The sequence below is a fragment of the Lasioglossum baleicum genome, chromosome 13, assembly GCF_051020765.1.
Source record: "Lasioglossum baleicum chromosome 13, iyLasBale1, whole genome shotgun sequence".
In the NCBI taxonomy this organism is placed as follows: Eukaryota; Metazoa; Arthropoda; class Insecta; order Hymenoptera; family Halictidae; genus Lasioglossum; species Lasioglossum baleicum.
The window spans coordinates 10267905-10288884 of NC_134941.1; the positions used below are offsets into that span (position 1 = coordinate 10267905).

The following is a 20980-nucleotide window of genomic DNA, read 5'->3' on the forward strand; positions in this document are numbered from 1 at the left end:
GGTAGTAACGAAACCGCCATCGATTTTCTTTAAAGCAGTTGTTTATTTTACATTAATTTGCAGTATTTTATCACAATATCGACACAACGCTACGGTGACCTCGCCTTACCAGTATAACGAAAGCCTGTTAAGAGAAACTGAATTAAACAAATTTATTTACAGTGTATAATTTTACAAGTGTATCCGAGACACATTCACGGCTCTTTGTATCATGTATATGTACAGTTTACAACACACTCGTGGCTTTAATAATTCCATGCGTAGAAAAATAATTAAAAATTGTTCTTTTACTTGAATCCGCTTCGTTCAGCTATTTTAAATTAATGCAAATACAAGACGCTATATTGACATACAGGATTGTTTATTGGTAGTATATGAATGTTTACGCATTTTTTTAAACTGCATGCACTTCTTCACAGTGTCAAAACAATATCGATATCAATAATTACAGAGTCAAAAAGCACCGAGGGTAAAATAAGAACTGTGTTCACTGCTTTCTAATTTCTTGCTCAGCTGTGTTACATAATATTTATACACGCCATATTAAATGCATAAACATCCACAAACTAATTATTACACATACTACGACAATTCTTCTCCCAGAAAAAAATGTATATATAATATACTTCTCCCCTTTTTTCTTTCAATGCACTATATTGCAGTGTCAATGTAAACGTTTGGTAAGAGCCACGACTCCTCTGACGTTGCTTAAAATCTTAATCATACAAACGCCAACTAAGCTAACACGTTTAAAAAATTATTGTACGTTGCTGAAGGCTTCAACTACAATTTTTCTCGGAATAATAGAATCGCCAGAGCGATCCGACAAAAAACGATCCCGACCAAAAAGGTGCGCCAAACGTTACTCTCTTCGTCTGCGTTGAAATTATAAAATAATATACACACATATACATTAAATTGTACTCATGCGAACTCAGTCGTTGAAATCTATTCGTCGTCTGTTAAAATACAACCGTCGAAAAAAAGTCCAGTATCAAACACCTACAACACTAAACAGAGAACGCCTATACACGTTTCATCGACAACGGACAACAGGATTGACCCATTTCCTTTTTTAAATATAAAAAACAGGTTCGTTTTTCGTAAACAATACTTTCAACGATTCAACGTAATCTCAGGAAATTTTAATATTAGAACGCGCTCGAGCGGTGTTATGCTATCGGTCACTCAATTTCAAGTGCTCTCTAATTAACTATAACTTCCTAAGGATCGATAATCATTTTTGCTAAAAACGCGATGCGCTGAAAAGCCGATAAAATATCTCACGGATTTAGAAACAATTATAAACTTTCGCAATTTCTTTTCAATCAAACGGCCACGCTTTAACGATGCGCGATCGCAACGAGGATTAGTATACGTGCAACAGCGACTCACTTGTTTATTTAGTTGCAATGGAAACAACAATCGAGAGTAAAAATTGTTTTCTATTTATACTTTCTTTATTATTTCTATCGTTTCTCTCTAATACTTTCTTTTGAATAGTGATATGAAACTTTACACATTTTCTGCAGCAGTTAGCTTTATGATTTTAATTATTTTATGTTCTACCTTCTATTTATGTTATTCATCCCATTATTATAAACGTTAAAGGAAAACGTGAAGACTGGCCAATTGTAACAGTATCCATAAAACGATAAATGTTTAAGGCTTGCACGACCCGGCGTGATACAGTCATTACAATCGTCATTATTGAGGCTTTCACGACCCGGCGTGGTACAGTCATCATTGTTCAGGCTTTCACGACCCAACGGGTTGCAGTCATTACTTGGATTGCGGATTTTTATGCATTTGTACTACATTTAAAGATCAACACTTAAGAATTTCTCAATAAATTGTTTAAAAGCAACAGCAATGTCATTCATTCATAGTTCAACAAATTTATAGAATCAGTATGATGTAACAAACGTCTTCGGAAATGATTATTTGAAAGAAAATTATTAAGATTCTTTTAAGTAGAGATCAGTCATTAAAAAGCCTGTCAACAGACTTTACAAGTTAAAATATTCGATTTTGCATAAAGTTCCGCAATCGAATTGGCGTTATAGAAGTGTGTGAGTCGCTGCGCAACATTCGAACAGACGGTGTCGCGTACAAAACAGCTGAACCGATACATAATATCGAAGGCAATCGTTTGTAATTCCATTATGGTAGCGGAGTCGCCACTTTCGACTCGGTTTTCCCTTTCAATTGCCGAACAGGGCAGCTTTCTGTCTGAACTGCGCCCGCCTCGCCGCCTTGTCCTCTTCTTCCCGCTTCCGTTCCTCCTGTTCCATGCGAATTTCGTCCTCGAATTTGCTCGCCTTGCTCAGCTGCTCGATCTACGAAAAGAAAAATACACATGAGAGGCCCTCATGAATCGATGCGCAGGAAACATTAATTGGCGCGGACACGCTTTCGCGAGTCCTGCATCCACTACACGCTATTAGAACCAAGTCATTCATAGTTTCACTCGTTCACAATTTCATTAACACGCTCCGCGAACCGCGCGCATCATCAACGGACCGTCTTTTTTCTTTCTATCGTTTTTCACCGACAAGCTGCGACGAGCTTTCGATGCAACAAGTGCAACAACGCCTGCTCGCGTCGTCGCCTTTGAGCAGCCAGCGACAAGTTTTTTTTTATTTTTAGCTAGAAAATTCATTGAACTCCGTTCAGTTTATTTCTCTGCTTCAACTGATCCGTTTTTCTCAACTGATTCATTCATTTGTTTCATCTGTTCTCGGCTATTTAATTGTCTTTTCTTTTATATGTTCCCATAATTATGGAAGTTTCCTTGATCGTCTCTATATTCCTATTCCATCTGTTTCATTCTTTGTATTTCATTCAGTCAGTTAAGTTACGTTAATTGCTCCATTTACCTAATTTACATTTCCCACTTTAGCCACATGAATTCCTCTCATTTTATTCGTTTATTCATTTATACGTTGCAGCGATCTCCCAGGAAGATTCGAACAAATCGATTCACCTACTAGCAATTGCAAATCCAGGAAAAACATAATTTAGGAAATGAAACGCTCTTATCCGATTCCAGAAGCGATTCGGTCTGAAAACCACGTCGGTCATCTCGGAAGAAATTTGTGGGTCACTGTATTTTCGTGTTTCCTTGGCGAAACTCATCGGGCTTTGATAGAGATTAATGGCTGTTTTATTTTTGTTTCTAACCGACGACGGTAAGCCTCGAATCGATGAAATACATTTTTCCTTTATCCTCGACCGTCTAAAGTACTCTTTCAACTATTCGACTCCACAGAACGATGTTAAACGGTGCACATTTCGTGAATTCAGTAGTCGGTTTTTCTAAAGCTTTAGATATTCGGACGATTTCATAAATAATGTTGTATAAAAAGGATGTGTACCTTAGCTTCGAAGAAGTTCTTAGCTCCCGTGACTCCCACCTCGTCCACATCGACCTCTGTCAATCGGGCCAGCTGGCCCAACCCAGAATCCTGTTCTAATTCACCGGCACGTGCCTTGCGGTAGATCAACAGAAACTGTAACAAGCCAGAAACCATACATGTTCACGTGTACGTCCAAATATGACTCAGTTTTCCGGGACGAGTCTCAGAGGCAGCCGGTCAGCGACCACCGTTCCTCCACTTCCGGTTTCGCGATATTTAATCTTTACTGTTCAATTATGCACATGGTGCCATCATTTTTCCATCCACTGTTTACATACACGCATCAACACGTTCGCCATCGACATGTCTTTCGCTGAAAATGTTTTATTAACACTGGATCTACCACGCCAGTCAAAATGACTGATTTTACAATTTCATTTTGAAATTCCTACTTCATGTTACATTTTTTACTGCGATAACTAAAGGTGTAATATAATGAATTTTATTTTTCTTTTATGTATGCAGAATCAAAATAATTTTGTATCATGGCTACATACACCAATTTTGTCTGGTACTTCTCAAAGTGGAAAAGTATCCTATGTACGTATAATCCGATTCCCGAACCTGAAACCGTTAATTAGATATCTAGACAGATTTACCGATGTTTTTGCTAGGAAATGTTATCGCACCCTACGTCTTATCTGGCGCCAAAGCATAAACATAAACATAGCGGTGATGTAATGTAACATAGACACCGATGCCGTTTCACGCGGACATTCTGTATACCATAGCGTCTGGCTGACAATGAGAATTAAAATAAAATTTCGAATTACTACCTATGTTATTTCTGTTAACTGTACTGTTTATTATACCATAATATGTAATATTAAAATTACACGTAAATGTAACGTACCTCCTTCATAAAATATTGAAAGAATTTAGCAGAATGTGTACTGTAAACCACAAAGTGTATAACTTGGACTTGGAAATTGGTTAGCTAGGTCCAATGAGCTACAGAGAGTTTACGAAAATGTTTTGCAAGAAAAGTGGAAGTTCATCATGCTGAAGTACCTCTAAATTAGCTGTAAAAAGTGTCCAAGATGAAAAGAAACTAATAATCTAATTAGGTCCTTCATAAAATATTGAAAGAATGTACCAGGAAAGAGTAATAGGATCTCGAATTATTATACTGTATACTGTAGACAACAAAGTGTATAAAACTGGCGACTAATTTTACGTAAATTCTTGGACTTAAAATTGGTTAGCTAGGTTCAATGAGCTACAGAGAGTTTACGGAAACGTTTTGCAAGAAAAGTAGAAGTTCATCAGTGCTGAAGTACGTCTAATGAAAAGAAACTAATCTAATTAGGTCCTATAATGTGCAGTAACGATTTCAGTAAATCTGTTCCAGGAAAAGTGGAGGCTGCCGTTTCTCGGTGACGAAGGATAATCGATTAGCCTCGAGCGATCTACATATATCGACAGGACGATGACTAATAAAGTAAGAGTACGGCGGAGCACAACAGAGTGGTCACTCACTATAGTTGAGCGTCGTGAATCACGTTCGCGATCTACGGAACCGGTGGCCGCGTGGATCGCTTGCATGCAGATCGAACCGCTTTGTTTTCGAACCACGAAAAGTCACGTAGGAATGCACCAGCGGTGCATTCGCATCGCGGACTTTCCTTCGATGCAAGAGCGTGTCCTCGCATCGCGATTTATCCGCGCCGCGTTTCCAGCGAAAGTTTCCTAGCAGGCGCCATGCTTAGCGAGTCCCCCTGTTTATATTTTCATTATTTATATGCCAGCCGCCACCGGGGAATGATTTAATTGCGCCGTACAATGGATACCCTCGATTATACTTCACCTCGATTATATTCGCTTTACTTATTCGATAAGTTCCATTCACACTTTCGTATTCCAAGCGCGGCCGCGTCGAAGCGCAATTAGAGGGAAATCAAACGCGGTTTATGAGAATGTAAAGCGAGTGAATTTTTCAAAGTTGCCAGCTCGACGGTGTTATTACTGCAATCATTATTGCAGTAAAGATGATCGAGAAACTAATGAAGCAAGCGGAAAATGTGCAGCAAATATGTTAGCTCGGCTTTACGATCTTTCTACTATTCTTGAGTAAAGTGCAGCCGTTCCTCAGCAATTTTCAATGATATTCGGAACGCGTCTGTTTATGGTGACTCGTTTTATGAAGTAATCAAATTAGAATTAGATCGAGACTGGTATTGCAGTAGAAACGGGATATTCGTCGATCTATCTTCGAATCTTTACGATAATGATTTTCATTTTTATGGACGTCATAAATTATTATTATTGATACAGTTGCGGTTTTTATTCCTGATGGAATTGCATCCGGAAGGACTGTATTTTATGGTAATTTTTATAATTTTTCTAGTTAGGTCAAGGGCCCCTCTATTGAAATGTTTTGTAAAATCTGGAATTCCAGAGTCCACGTTCGATGCCCCCTCGAAATGTATTTTAAGGCCACTTTACGCTGGTTTGCGGTGTGCTTCATTAAAATAGAACACCATAGACCCCCACGGACGTGGCACAACCGCGTAAACAGTGGCCATGGTCGAACGACGTGCGAGATTCACGTTGAAACACCCCATGGGGTGCGCTATTTTTACGAGGGGTATGGCACGTGCTCTCAATGCTTCCACCAGCAGACCCATAATTCCACAAAGTTAAAAGCCGTCCTCTGGCCCTTTCTCGATATCGATAGCACGTGGTCCGAGAAAAGAGACGCATCCTCCTCGAAACTAAACAAAATGAATCTTTCAAAGTTCCAAATCCAATCAAACTTGCAAGTCTAAAAGTTCAACAAAATTGAATTCTGTATGATTTAAAATATAATTAGTCGTTGAAAAGTTCTGCAAATATTCCCACGTGCACCTGCAAAGTTCTGCAATTACGTCTTCACGCGAAGATCAATAATTCTGGACAACAATCCGCTGGATTTTCCAGGTCAGTTGAAAAGCTGCTTTCAGATTTCCGTGTGACTGTTATTGAACCGAAGTGAGCCGTTTTGTAGAACATTATTTCATTACGCAGATAATAAAGTTCGCGTAAAATGCAGTCTTGCTATTTTTACCAAGATTTGTGCCAGAGTTCGGATTGCGAAGGAAGGATAAAGGTAGAGAATTTCCTAAGAACCGAGTGTCTAATTTGCGGTGATGAAATGGTTGAAACGGTCCCCGACGCAGAGAACGAAACGATTTCCGTGGTAGAAAGTGAAATGGAACGGGACGAATCGGGCCCGTTAAAAGCTGCTCATCCAGGGGTAGCCATAATGAACGTAGGAAAGTGCTCATTGTGGCGGCGATTTCCGGGGGAAAAATGGAACGGTTACGCAAACAATGAAAATTCTTTCCTGCTTATTTATCTATTATACCCGCGGGGCGATCGAAAGTATAGCAATCTTTCCCGAAAATGAACGGTAATCAGTATGTGAAATCGCGAACCTCGCGGAAGGAAATCCGTCCATCGCCATCCTCGTCCACTTCCTGTATCATCGACTTCAAACCGAGATGGGTCTGCGGAGCTCCCAAAACCTCCATCATCCGTTTCAGCTCTGATAAGTCCAGGAATCCATCGTGGCCATCGTCAAACCTGCAAACAATAATTATATACTTAGTTTAACTAACGATTTTACCATTCTTGCTCGTTACGCTTTCACTGAAACCGTAGCATATACGGTGTTGAATTATTTTATACATTTTTATTGGCCCTCATTTCACCCATTTACAATTTTTACATACTTGTAAAATGATTAATCCTTTGTCTATGCTGAGAGAAATATTTCATTAAAATGTAACACTATAAATGAAACATATTTCGAGGATTTTTATAGAACAAAAATGGGTGAAATATTATCCCACAAGTCCTTTTCTTTTATACAATACAATAATTAAAATTTTATACAATAATTGTAGTATTAAACATCAGCTCGTTCGGAAACTAATTTCGTTTTCGTGTAGATTATTACTAGTCAGCGGATGTTTATGCAATTTTCAATTTTTGTAGACAAATTTTAAGAAAGTGATTCCAGATAGGATCTTGTTTTCCAACAAGGATTGTTTGAATAGAAGAAACACATCGGTTCTGCGTATCCTCAACTTTCAAACGCCACTTTCGTCCGCAGAAACAATTCTTTCCCGTGTAATCCTCGCTTGCGCAAATTAAATGGTAATCATATACAATTACCCGGGGCGTCTTTCGCGGCGAAAGGGGTAATTGGAAAAATTGCGGAGGAAAATTCTGGGAAGTAGGAAACTGTTGATCATCGTGGATTCCGGGTCCGCGGGCACGTATCATCGCCATTACGTAATAATTAACGTACGCGATATCGTTCGCACGATATCGTTCTACTTCTGCGAAATGGACTGATCAGTGATTAATAAACATTTTTCTGAACCTAGCTTAGGTTTGTCCTAATATGGCACACCTTAGCGCCGCAATCAACTGTTTTCACTCCGATAAAATCGTTATCACGACCGGCTTGTGTGAACACAAGTTTATAGCGCGTAACTCTGATAACTGACGTATCAACAATTTTCCAATTTTTCAATGGCGAATGGTTCGTACAGTTTTTTTAAAAAATCTAACGTGTTCATATCTAAAATATCCTCGCACGCTGGCGCTAAGAGAAGAATAAAAATTCCGATTTCTCCGCGGTCACGCACATCGGCTATAAAAATAATCGGCCGGCTGATTCGCTCTTGTTAAAATCCATCCTGCCCTCGTCGAATGCGATCCCTGCGGGGTGAGTTCGTTCGGATCGATCCCCGGGACTAACGAAAGTGTTCCGCACCGCTATTTAATCACGTAACTCGTTATTTTAATTGGAGTGTAACATAATTAGATCGGAAGGAGGAGGAGGAGGACGAGACGCGCGGGTACGTGAGAACGAAATCGGCTCCGCGCGGCTCGATTTCGAAAGTCCCGGAGAGAATGTGTCAGCGGTGTTCTGCAAGCCGGAAGCTCGTGAAATCGACTTTCCGTGTAAACGATTCCGATAGCTCGATTCCGCGGACGGCTTTCCAGGGTGTTACACCGGTGTAACTCTCGATCCAACGGCGCGCATCGTCCGATAAGATCGAATTCCTCTTCTCGATTGACTGGCGACCGATTATTGCCATCCACGTGGAAATCTTGCGGAACAATGTAGCCTGAATCGATAAGCCTATCACACTGTTTTTATCCCGGCTGCTTTTCTTATCCGAAATCCATTGCTCTCGTTTAATTTCACTTTTGTTCCAATTCGGAGTTGTCGCGACGATCCCAGAAACTGGAACGCGCAGTAGCTGTATGTATATGTATGTACTTTCGCAGAATTCGTTCGAAGATTGTAGCTATAGCGACGACCAGTTCTGAAATCGATCGTTTAAATAATGCATGTGCAAGGATTTCCATTTGCAGCGTTTGTAGACACGGTTTCGTCGACACAGAGTGTCACAGAGTGCAAGTATCACTCGAAGGTCGAGGTTACACGTTTGTGAGCTCGGTCAAGCCCGCGCCTGATCAATAAGAGTGGGAGAGGACTATAGATACGCGTTTCTACGGTGTTACGCGTATCTCCCCCACGTGTCTGTCGGATTGGAGACACGCTCGTTCGCGATTTCACGGATCAGTTGAATAATATGTCGACGAGAGCATCCGTCTCTTCGTCGCAGCCATTTTCTTTCGATTATCGTAATCAGAACGATTGAATTCAATGCTGTTTGCCACGGACAGTTTGAAAAACAAGTCTAGATTTATTGTCCATTCTCGACAATAATGAGAATCTCGCAATGTTTGCAACCTGACAGAGTGGCTATTAATTGCTTTGTAAAAATGATACTTCGTTATTTCGTCTTTATTACGCGCCGTTGAATAAAATGATATAATCGAAGCTTCAGGTAAACAGCGAGAGATGAAAAATCGGATATAATTGTTCCGAGAAAAGAGAGTAGTAAAAAAAATATATAAAAAGAGACTTTTTAAAAACCACCCTTACAGTAAGGAGCATAACTGATTCGACACACTTTAAATCAGAATAACTTTTTTATGAATGGACCAAACGACTTCAATTTCTCTGTAAGGCTAGAAGAATTAGTTTAGTAAATGACGTCCGAAAAATATTTTGAAAAAATGCATTTGGTCGGAATTGCGAAAAAAATAGAAGAAATTGATTTTTACTACTTTTTTAGCTGGGTCAACAACGAAAATTTGAAAGATGTGTTTGGTCAACTCGTATAAATGATATACGCTCTGAAAATTTCATTGAAATTGGTTAATTAGGTTACGAGCTATAAACGATCAAAAGTGGTAAAAATTGCAATTTTTCAAGATTTTCAGCTTTTTGTTATGTTTAAAGTTTCAAGTCTCTAGCTCATCGGAAAGTGGTTTAAAAGTCGATTACAAGATTTGACGTATACAACAAAGACGACGACTCGGCAAGCTAATACAAGCGTGGTAAAAAAGGCAATAAATGTTGCAATTAAATTTATTTCGAATATTTTCACTACTTCGTGACCCTTGCCATTTGATCCGCATAGATCTATGGCTATGTCCTGTATTTCTCTATAATGTATTCCCGTCACACGGCTCGAATGTAGATACAGCATTTTTGATTTCACGCGTAGGCCAGTCAAAAAAGTTTCACAATGTTCCAAGAATGAATTTCTGAGTTACGCTTCCCACTCGAGAATACACGTGTATGTTTCACTGAAACACTGTTCACATTTCTACGTGCTCGGATTATTGAACAGTAAGAAACCGTGAGAGAGAGAGAGAGAGAGAGAGAGGGGGGGAGGGGAAGATGGAGAAAGATGTATGAGTCAGAAGAAATTCTCATATCGCCGAAATTCATCCGAGAAAATCCCGAATTCAGGATCAAGAGGATGGATGAAACGAGCCCGCTTGATCTTTAGCGTAGACTTGACCTTTCGCTCTTTTATATCTGCGCCGCTGACATCGCACGCCTCGTAGCGGAAAATAAGGACGATAAAAGCATTCTCGACGCTGTATCCACCGTCCAAAAGTCATCGCATGCTTGTTTTCTAATTAAATCTCCGACACGAGCGCGAGCTCGGATAAGGAAAATAAACGCGAAATGCATTTATAAAACACGTGAACCGTAAGAAGTTTAAATTCCAATTATCTTTTTAAGCAACTTTCACCGGCGTATTCGTGACTTTTTTCAGATTGGAACGATACCAAACACGAGGCACTTCGTTCAATCTACGATACAGTGCAAAATCTCGATTATCCGAACTAGTCAGTAGAGGACAAGTGTTTGAATGACAGAGTTAAATGCTTTTCTGATTTGCAAATCGAGCTGTTCGAACTCATTTGGCTAACGAAGAGTTTAGAGTTCGTATAATCGAGGCTCCACTAAATCGTGGATTAAACGAGCAAAATGGTGTCGTGTTTGGACTCGTTTCAATCAGAAAAGTGTGGTGGATATCGCAGTAAAAGTTTCGTGAAGAAACGATCAAAGACAAAGGAGTTCTGTTAAGGATGTTCTGGAGGTACAATGGGAGACAAAAGTACAAGAAATTCGAAATCCATCAATACATGGCAATGAAAGCCATTCATGAGTATATTTTGCATTAAACTTTTGCGAATACATACTGTACCCTCTGTAGCTATATTCAGTGGTCTACCCTTGTCGCGTTTCCATGCTAGTGGGAGACAACACGATAAATTTGACGTTTTGTAACAGTTTGTAATTTTTTTGCTCTGTAACTGTTTAGAGAATCCTAATAAATTTTGAACGTAATTAATTACATAATTTTTACTACATATAAAAAAAAACTGGAGTTTCTAGTTGCGTTTCTTCAAGGTTTAAACAGGGTTTCAAGTGGAATTTTATGAATTCTCCATAAGAAGACGTGTTAAAATCTGCAAACTTTAAGTTGCTATAATTCTTAAACGGTGCAGTGAATCGAACCCAAACTTTGGTAATTGCATTAATTTAGTAAGAATTATATCTTGTCAAATTTTCAGAAATTTTGTTGCGTTTTCGTATACCTCCAGAACATCCTTAAGGGATTGGTATGCAGTCGAGGTTTCGTAATTGACCGATTGCTCTGAAAAATGAGGACTCGTCCGCCAAGTCACGGTTCTCTCAAGGCAAATCTAAAACGTGAGTGGTAACAAGAGTCGACTCTAATCGCGCCAGGTAATCCGGAGACCTGTCGGGGGTGGCAGTCAGATGTTGTTATCGCGGAATCAATTCTTGCATTATGCGGCGCGATACGTTCACCGTCGTTTTCCAAGACTAGCTTCGAAGGAACTGGGTCAAGGTGGATGCCGGTACTTGGCTGATACCTTCCTCTCGCCCTTCTACCCATTCTTACCGAGATCGATGCGATGGAGATTCTCCTTTTGTATTCGGGAGCACGTCATCGCCGCTGCGACGCCCGATTGCGCTGTTTCGCGTCACTTTTGCTGGCTGCTCGTGACAAAAGTCATTTTCCCCAGACTAAGCCACTCGTGCATGCGGACTACGACACGGTAAAACGATGGGGAAATTTTACTTGCTAATTATCCTCGCGAGATTACGTCTCGCGAAATAGCGTTACACGTTTTCCGGAGTTAAAGCGTCTTATCTCTGTAAAGAATGCTTCGCGCGGAGTTTCGGTTTGCGGCTCCGAGTTTGGCGTAGTTGTCGCATAACGACACGCGGACCGTTACTTCAGAACTATTCGCGAAGACCACGCGTTCCGAATACGTAAGCATCAGGCAAATTCATTCGATAACTGGTCGACGACGTGAGGATATTTTATATTGATCCGATGGACAACGCGGTGACTAAGGAACTTGTTTCTTCTCCGCCGGGGAACTTTGTCACTGTCTTATTTCTCGTTTCGCCTCGTTTTTGCTTGGCGAACGATGTACGTTCATTATTTCAGCGAACGATTTGTGGGAAACGAATCTTGACGGTAGGAAAATTTAGTTTTACTTCCATCGAGGAAATGATGAAAATACGTTCACCTATTTCCGGACCTTTTCTCGTTATCGTAACGTTAATCGCTCAATTAAAGTTGAATGTGTATTTTATAATGGAACTGACTGTAGTCGAAAAATTCGATAGTCATTTCAGATCTCGTCCCAATTACGATGCTCAATTAACGGACCACGGGTATTAAACATTTATGGCATGCACGAGTGCCTGACATTCTGTGGATTTAAATACTTGATGGATATTAATTAGCTCGCTTTTCGATGACGGTAATACAGCGAACTTTTCATTGGAGAATGAACTAATGAAATTGTTGCTTTTAATAAAACTGATCTAATCCGAACATTAATAAATTATTGGACAAATGTATGAACACATTTAATGCGATTATACATTTATATGAAAATCCCGAGGGAAACGATGGAACTGAAGCATTGTTTATTCATATTTCAATGGAATATTCGATTGCGAACGAGAACAAGTTTTCAGAAGAATTGATTCTAGAAAAATGCTGGTCCAAACGAAGAAGGAAATGAGACGAGATCAGCGAGCTAACTGATCCTGCCTATTTAACAGATTTAAAGGCGGAAGCGATCTATTGTTGCGTATCGTTTCTATTACGCTTCCATATTGCTTGATCGTGTTAATACGCTGTGATACCGTGTGCGCCACGGCCCGTAGAATGGATAATATATTTTACACGTGAGAAGAATTTATTGCGACACGTTCGCCGTGCCGGAATCGGTCACGATTTTCCCCGGCGAACTACCGTGAAAGGAGGAAAAGATAATGCCGCGAAAAAAGAGTTAAAAGCGGCCGCCTTTTACGCGCTCAGAAAAACGAAAACTAGCATAACGCCTCTCGAGGTGAACAACATGCTACCGTTTCTTTCGCTCGCCGACTAAACTGTCTCCGGTTGCTGGAAAAATGATACCAGTCGATTCGCTTAATCATAAATCAACCGAGCATTTCGGAATCGAGCTGGCGAAATTCAAAACAGCGGAAAGATTCAAAGAATTAGGTAGTATTAAATGCTTCATTCCCAAAAAATAGATAAAAAATTTTTGAAGGTTTGATAGAAACATAACATCGTGAACTTTTGTCCACGAAGCAATAAAATATTGCACAGCTATTAAATACTCCGTTTTCACTACTCCGCAAAAATCAAACGTCCCCACATCCTAGAATCAGATTAAAAAGTTTTTGAACACACGATGGACAGCCAACTTTCCATTTCTCACGAATGAAACATATAAGACCACGCTTTTCCTCGGCAAAAGTGCAACGTATCGATATTATTTTCATCGGCGGTGGATGAAAATGTAGCCGAGCGATTAAATAAGGAGTCACGGGCACTCGCCTCGTCGGGGCTTATAATTAGAAGCCGATGTGGTTAATTTATTCCCGGCGAGAACGAGGGAAGTGTTACACGCCCGCGACAAACAGTTACACGTGCCCACCTGCCAGATATTTTTTTATGGGGGTCGCACGCAATAGGGGCTCTTCCGAATTTCCTATTGGCGTGTGCTCCCTGCAACCGGAAGTAATCGGGAGTACGCTTGGCGCCAATCAGCTCCGTGATTCACCGTGCTTCAACGACTCGGTGCAACGAGTTGCAACGGTTTGATTCGCACGCGTGCACCTAGGTCCGCGTGCGTGATTCACATTGGGACCGATTCGTCAAGTTGCACGAGATTCGACGTGCACCGGAGAGTGATTCGCTCAATGAATCTTCAAAAGAAACGCGTGATTGAATTACCCTCGGCCCGGATCTTCCCGATTGCTCTCGATCTATCCAAGTGTACACAGAAGCTTGAGGACGCCGCTTTGATTGCGCCTAATTCCGTGACGTGCGCGACTGAACGGTGCAGCGCGATGCATAATTGCAGCGGGGAATTCGCGGTCCATACAGCGGCTCACGAAAGTATTCGAACGCCCTTTAAAACAGAATAACTTTTTTATAATTGTAACAAACGACTTGATTTTTTATAATGAATTAGAAGCACTGGTTTATGAAATGATGTGCAAAAAATTATAATTTACAAAGTTACATGCAAAAATAAAAAAGTCATTTTTTGAACTTTTTTATTAGGGCCCCTTAAAGAAAATTTAAAACATATGTTTTGTAGATCTATGTTAGTTATACACATGCTGAAAATTTCGTCAAAATCGATTAACATACACACGAGCTACAAGCGATTAAAAATGTTGAAAATCGTAACAAAAACGTACATCTTTCGATGCGTGTCGTTTTTTCCTGCGTCAACCGGTTTCGATGAAATTTTCAGCATATGTATAACTAACATAGATCTACAAAACAGATATTTTAAATTTTCATTAAGGGCCCTAATAAAAAAGTTCAAAAAATGACTTTTTTATTTTTGCATGTAACTTTGTAAATTATAATTTCTTGGAAAATCTTTTTTGCATATCACTTCATAAACCAGTGCTTCTAATTGATTATAAAAAATCAGGTCGTTTGTTACAATTATAAAAAAGTTATTCTGTTTTAACGGGCGTTCGAATACTTTCGTGAGCCACTGTATATCTAGACGAATATCTAGTGCCTAGAAAGATGGGTTCTTTTCAAAACTCAAAAAATGAGCAATCCATGCGATTTAATTAATCTAAAGCAGTGTTTCTCAACGTGAGGTCCACAGGGGGGGGGGCGTGAAGTTGATTATTAAGTGGGCAATTCGGAAATGGACTCGTCCAGACATTAAGTTATACAGTAAATCCTCTATAGTCGCAAAAAGGTTGTACACGATGAATGCAAAAAAATATCCCCTCCACTGTAGTAATTAAAAATTATGTATATGTTACATAGGGGGCATAAGAATTGAAGAAAGGCTTAGGTGGGGCATGGCACAAAAAAGGTTGGGAAACACTGGTCTAAAGAGTTCGTTTGAAAATTCACAAAATACGTTTATGCAGTTTAATTCGTCAGTCCATGCGATTTCGAAACGATTACTAATTGGGAAAGTCTAAGTGGAAGAATTACGATGCCGGTTTGTTGGCTCAGCTCAGGTGGAAATGATTAATGGCGAGGCGATAGCCCCGAGGAAAATCAATGTTCCGATAACCGACTAAACGCTTATCACGCTCGGACGACTATAAATACGTGTAGCTTTTGTATCGTGGTCAGATGATATAGGTTCGCTGACATTTGATAGTGGTCGTATAGTTTGCCGCCTGATACTGGATGCGTCAACGTAGGCTGCGGTTATCTGTTAGCCACTTCCTGCTGCGACAGTCTTACCTCCACGGACTTTTCCAAATTTTTCATTCTCACATATTCGCACGGTGTGTTGTGGAATTTTTTATGTGTTGTTGTTGCGTGAAATCTTGTAATCGAATTTTACACCTCCTCCCATAATCCAATTTTGCTGAAATTTTGTATACGCACTTGCTTCCGCGATGACAATAAAAGTAGAAAATAAAATATATAAAGAAACTTTTGAAAAACCACGCTTATATTAAAACGCACTAAAAAGGAGAAAATAATTTTTTCCTGGTTCTTCATAAAATACCGAAACCAGTTAAATGATTAATCATATTTTTCTCAAAAATTCTAAGCGGTCAGTTCAAAATTTCTTCTGTTATAAAATTAGTGTCGGAATAGATAGAAAAGTTTAATATAAATTTAAATAAAATCATGACATTAGTGATTATAAAAATAAAAGCGTGGAGCGCTGAACTACATTGACGTAATCTTCGTGGGCGCTCCAGGCTTTTATTTTTATAGTCACTAATGTGTCATGATTTTATTTAAATTTATATTAAACTTTTCTATCTATCGCGACACTAACTTTATACCAGAAGAAATTTTAATTGCTTAAAATTTTGGGGAAAAATATTATCAATCATTTAACTGGATTCGGTATTTTATGGAGAACCAGGAAAAAAATTATCTTCTCCTTTTTAGTGCATTTTAATATAAGCGTGGTCTTTGAAAAGTTTTTTTCATATATTTTATTCACAAAAATATCCAACCTTTTACCGAGCAGAACATACCGTTCCCTTCGTTGAATTTTCATAGCTGTTCAGTACACTATCTATCATTTCACAAGGAAAAATACGTAGATACATTCGACAAATATTTGTATTTAGTCATTCCTAAGCTTTCACGAGTTAGAATTCAACGTGGGACATAAATCAGCGACGCGTTCGAAGTAAAAGATCGTGTCCTTCCTTAAAACAGATAGTGAAACTCTAGCTTCCTCGCGAATCCGGCTCCCAAGCGATTGATAACGAGGAGCAGGCTTCGTTCAATTATTTATGCGATCAACGAGCAGATAGCGAATAAATCTGGTAGCCGGAGAGTTTCACCGCGACCTAAGAGAGCACAGGTATCGTGCGCACGATAGATGATACCTCGGCCAGAAAGATAAAGTCCGAGGAGCTGTCCTTGTCGTCCGAGAAACTTAGCTACCCACTTTTCCCTGGATTTCGATGTTCCATGGACGTCGGACAGGGATATTCATTATCGTACGAAAGTTGTACACGGATAGATAATTTCGTCGAGATACTCGCGTGTCGCGTGGGTCAATGATGGCCCAAGATTTACGGGAATCATTGATCATTGGTTGTGGTGTCTGCTAACTACAAGACAGAACCTTATTTGGGACAACATTCAAAGTGGATGGAAAAGTCGGTAAAATAATTCCAATGCAATCTGCATTAAAATAACTGTAATACAGCAGAAGTAAGCGACAGCTGAAATAACTAGAATTGCATTCTAGCAACCGAAAGAAATAAAAGGAGTTAAGATCGAGGGCTGTATGGTCGAAAAGTTCGCGTCCAGTAGAAAATGCGACACGTTAAACACACAATACGTCTTTCAAACCTCTTCTACGTTATCCAGAGACACGCGATCCCCAGGTGTCCCGTGCAACGTAAAAGGAAACCGACTCGCGCACGAGAAAAACCAGTTTTCCTCATTGTTTCGGCGTCGCAACTACGTACACTCGTTGTTCGAATGATTCGAGCGCAGCTTAAAAGGGAGTCGACGTCGTATGACAACGATTAATTACCGGGCGACGTGTGCAATCTGCTATTTACGGCCCCCGGTTCAGAAGACTATGCTGGACACACTTTCGGATGAAAGGAAAACTCTACTGTAATTGTGCGCTGCGGTATCTGGGACAATTGTCCTCGAACCTTTGCGAAGGAGATCTTGAGATTACGTTCAGACTATTTTAAAGCTGTGCTACTTGAACGAGTACACGAAACTCGTGTATCTATTAAACCGGCGAGTTAGCTCACAGACTCGCATCAATTTCACGTGATCCCGAATACTTTCAGTATTAATTTATTTGTTGTATTTAGACTGCGGATCTTTATGCAAAATAAAAATTGTCTGCATCGATTGCGAGAAGTAGAAACTAAATTCAATGTTATTTCTTCCCTGAATGATTTAGAAATTTAGAAGCCAGAGTCCTAATCAGATTTGATCCAAGCAACGATACTATGGGAAATATGAATTTGTTAACGTAAAACGCGATAAATTGTGTCACCCGCATATGGTCGTGAGGTAAAAATGGGACGAGGGGTTAATTCGAGGATTACGAGGAAGGATAACGCGCGAGACGCAGGATCATGCGAGGCAAGGATAATGGTTGCAGGGGCCCAGGGCAGACGACCTCGGGGCCCCAGTCTGTCCTGCGTCTCTCCTCTTGTTCTTCTTACAGGTATTTCGGAGTGAGCCGGGCACAGCAGGTTTGACAAGCCAGAAGGCGGGGTGGTTGCGAGTTTGCGAGCCACTTGGCCATCCTCGAAAGCTGCGCCTACGTGCCGCGAAATAACTGCGAGAACCTCCGGAGGCTAGATGGAACGAATGCTATTTTCGCTCGAGTCGCGGAAACGGAACCGCGACGAGGACCTCGAGAGAGTCTGCTTCTTCTTCGTCTTCTCCGGAAAAGAATGACCGCGAAGATCACCGACTTCGTTTCCAAACTTCGTTCTCCCGAAAAATTCAATTTGCTCCGTGATACAATTCTTTTCATAAATCAGAGAATAAAATCGTGAATTTTTGTCCATCAAGCAATACAATATTGCACTGAAACGGAACCGCGACGAGGACATCGAGAGAGGCAAAATTCGTTTGTTGTGATCTCTTGAAAAATTCAATTTGCTCCGTGATACAATTCTTTTCATAAATCAGAGAATAAAATCGTGAATTTTTTTGCATCAAGCAATACAATATTGCACTGAAACGGAACCGCGACGAGGACATCGAGAGAGGCAAATTTCAATTTGCTCCGTGATACGATTAAGAACCTTTAAATTTGTTGATAGAATATTTACAGTACCGTGCTTGTTCGAATTATGCTCGTGAAAAATCGGACATTTCGTATGCAGCAACCTAATGCTCCTCTCGTCGCCGCAAGGTTTTGTACGGTCCGCGGGAACACGATGGGCCACCGAGATTATGCGAACCAGATTTCGGTTTCGCACGCCTCCGGGACCATTCGTGGGTACCATTTATTGTTCGACCAGTTGTTACGATCGATCGCGTGGGATTTGGGGTAAAATAGAGGTCGAACAAATGGGAGCTCAAGAAAATGTTTTTTGAATAGTCTGTGCATTTTTATAAAAATCACTAAAAATATATCGAACGCATTTTGTTCATCCCTGTTTCTTTTTGAAGGTAAAAGATTTTTGTTATTAAATAAAAATGCTCATAGGAAACGTTAGACATTTATGCGCTATAAATGCATACATATAGTAATGACTGTGAACCAAGTTGATTCATCGCTCTAGTAATATTTGCTTATGCGTTACTCACTTTAGTTAACGTACTTCCCGTCATAATTCTCTGTACGATAAACCTGTAATATTTATATTACTTTATATTACTTTATATTACTATATTATAATAATTATTTACCTTCCAGTATAATTTTATTAATACTTTTCGATAAATTATATTCCCCACATTAATAGCGCGCCATTTAAAAAAAAAAAGTTACTAAAGAAAATGCTCCATAATTTCCCGCCATATTTATTATAACAACTCTCCAGCCACCCGTGTCTCCAGCATTGAAAATAATCCGCACGAACACAGCACAATGCTAAACAACATACGTAATTACCTGGAAACAACGTGATATCGTAACAGGATACAACATACTCCATTTCACCATGATTTAATTTCGCGTATTCCCATGCAAAACAAAAACAACCTATTCATAGGAACACGATCTGCCAGCGAGCAGTTAAATAAACCCGAACGTAAACGTAAACACGGAGAAAAATCTCGCCTCGTAACCGCAGACGTGATTCACTCTCACTTTTCTCGTCCTCCATCTCGCTATTCCTTCGTCTTTCCAGACAAACAAGATCAAAAAACCGATACACAGACGATACTCATCCTCACCAAACAATCATTGACAGGGACTACGAATCTAGTAAATTATTCCCAACGATTAATCGATATGTCAAAAGATCAACTTGTGATTCAATTGAACACTCGTTTCGATTCGACTAAATTCGGTCAAGCTGCTCAACAAAGCTCAATACGAATCTCATGCACCCACTCGACGACGTTATCTACCAAAAAACCCAGACATATTCATCTACCATTCATATAGAAGAAGATTTTTAAGTTTCCTTTGAGGTTGTGTTTTTGATTTTCCAGTAGGTAAAATGTTAAAATTATTAGAGAGTTTAAAATACGAACAAGTTCGCGCCTATTGTCCGCAGTGTACAATGTGGAACAATGACATTCGGTCCGTTTTCTACGCACAAAGGCTTTCTATGGGAACTGTGGCCCTTAGGACGGGGAAAGACAAGTCCACGGTTCTTTGAGGAGCAAGGTGATATTGTGGGACAACAGTTTCGCGGTTGTCGAAAATCGTGGGCAGACAAGGAGACAAGGAGAAAAGAAACGGACTCACCTGTTGAAGGTCTGCTCGTACTGCTTGATCTCGCGGCGGGACAGCTCGTGGAACTCTATGTAAACGTTCACGAATTTGTACTGCTTTTTCACTTCTTTTCCCTCCTCCAGCTCGTCGTTGATCCTCTGCCGCCTGCTGAGTAGATTGCTGAGCTCTGCGTCCGCTGGCATCTTTCTTATCACCTCACTGAATTCGTTTCTATATTTTGTTACAGATTTTTGGTTGATTTGACGAGAATGTCTCGGCAGAACGGATGCGTGTACTCGATTAAATGGTGCAAAATCGATGTGATTTTCGCGAGAGAAATTGAAAGGAGACTCGAAATGGATTAGGGTAAATGTCAGATTGAAAATCGACGGGGCAACCCGAATACGAACCGGCCGGCGCCGTGAGCCAGCATGGACTGACGGCACCTAGAGAAACCCCCACCACTATACCCACCTTTGCCGAGCAGTGGCGTAACAAAGTGGCGACTGCGAGGGTGCTCTCGTCGATGCTCCAAAAATCTTGATCGGAAAACCGACTTTTAAGATGTTTCCGTAGAAATAAGGCTACAAGGTATCGTGGGATTTATTGTTTTTGAAGTGAAACTTCTTTGCTGAGGGTAACGATTTTTTGTTAATACCATTTTTAAGGTGCTAAATATTTGAGCATTTTTGTAGATGACAGTTATCGTTGGTGCAATGCTGTTTGGAAGAAATTATAGCTTCTGAAAATATGTATGGGAGGTATAAAATTTTCAATAGAATTTCAATAAAAGG

The 20980-nt window shown here is 40.1% G+C and overlaps 1 protein-coding gene across 1 annotated transcript; it reads right to left on the minus strand.

The window, feature by feature from the left end:
• Positions 1 to 23: 23 nt before the first annotated feature.
• Swip-1 (EF-hand domain-containing protein D2 homolog Swip-1) lies at positions 24 to 20631 on the minus strand. Its single transcript, XM_076437647.1, has 4 exons — positions 20220 to 20631; positions 6836 to 6983; positions 3378 to 3512; positions 24 to 2339 (listed from the first exon to the last, which is right to left on the minus strand). Exons 1-4 carry the CDS (start codon positions 20387 to 20389, stop codon positions 2205 to 2207), a joined length of 588 nt encoding a protein of 195 aa, XP_076293762.1. The 5' UTR covers positions 20390 to 20631; the 3' UTR covers positions 24 to 2204.
• Between the last annotated feature and the right edge of the window lie 349 nt (positions 20632 to 20980).

Bases quoted from the DNA above. Each gene is read 5' to 3' on its own strand.
- Swip-1 (XM_076437647.1), bottom strand. From the start codon at position 20,389: ATGCCAGCGGACGCAGAGCTCAGCAATCTACTCAGCAGGCGGCAGAGG. The intron at 6,984-20,219 runs GTGAGTCCGTTT...TATTGTTTGCAG, and splicing joins TACGAGCAGACCTTCAACAG to GTTTGACGATGGCCACGATG. The intron at 3,513-6,835 runs GTTCGCGATTTC...GGCTTGTTACAG, and splicing joins GACGGATTTCCTTCCGCGAG to TTTCTGTTGATCTACCGCAA.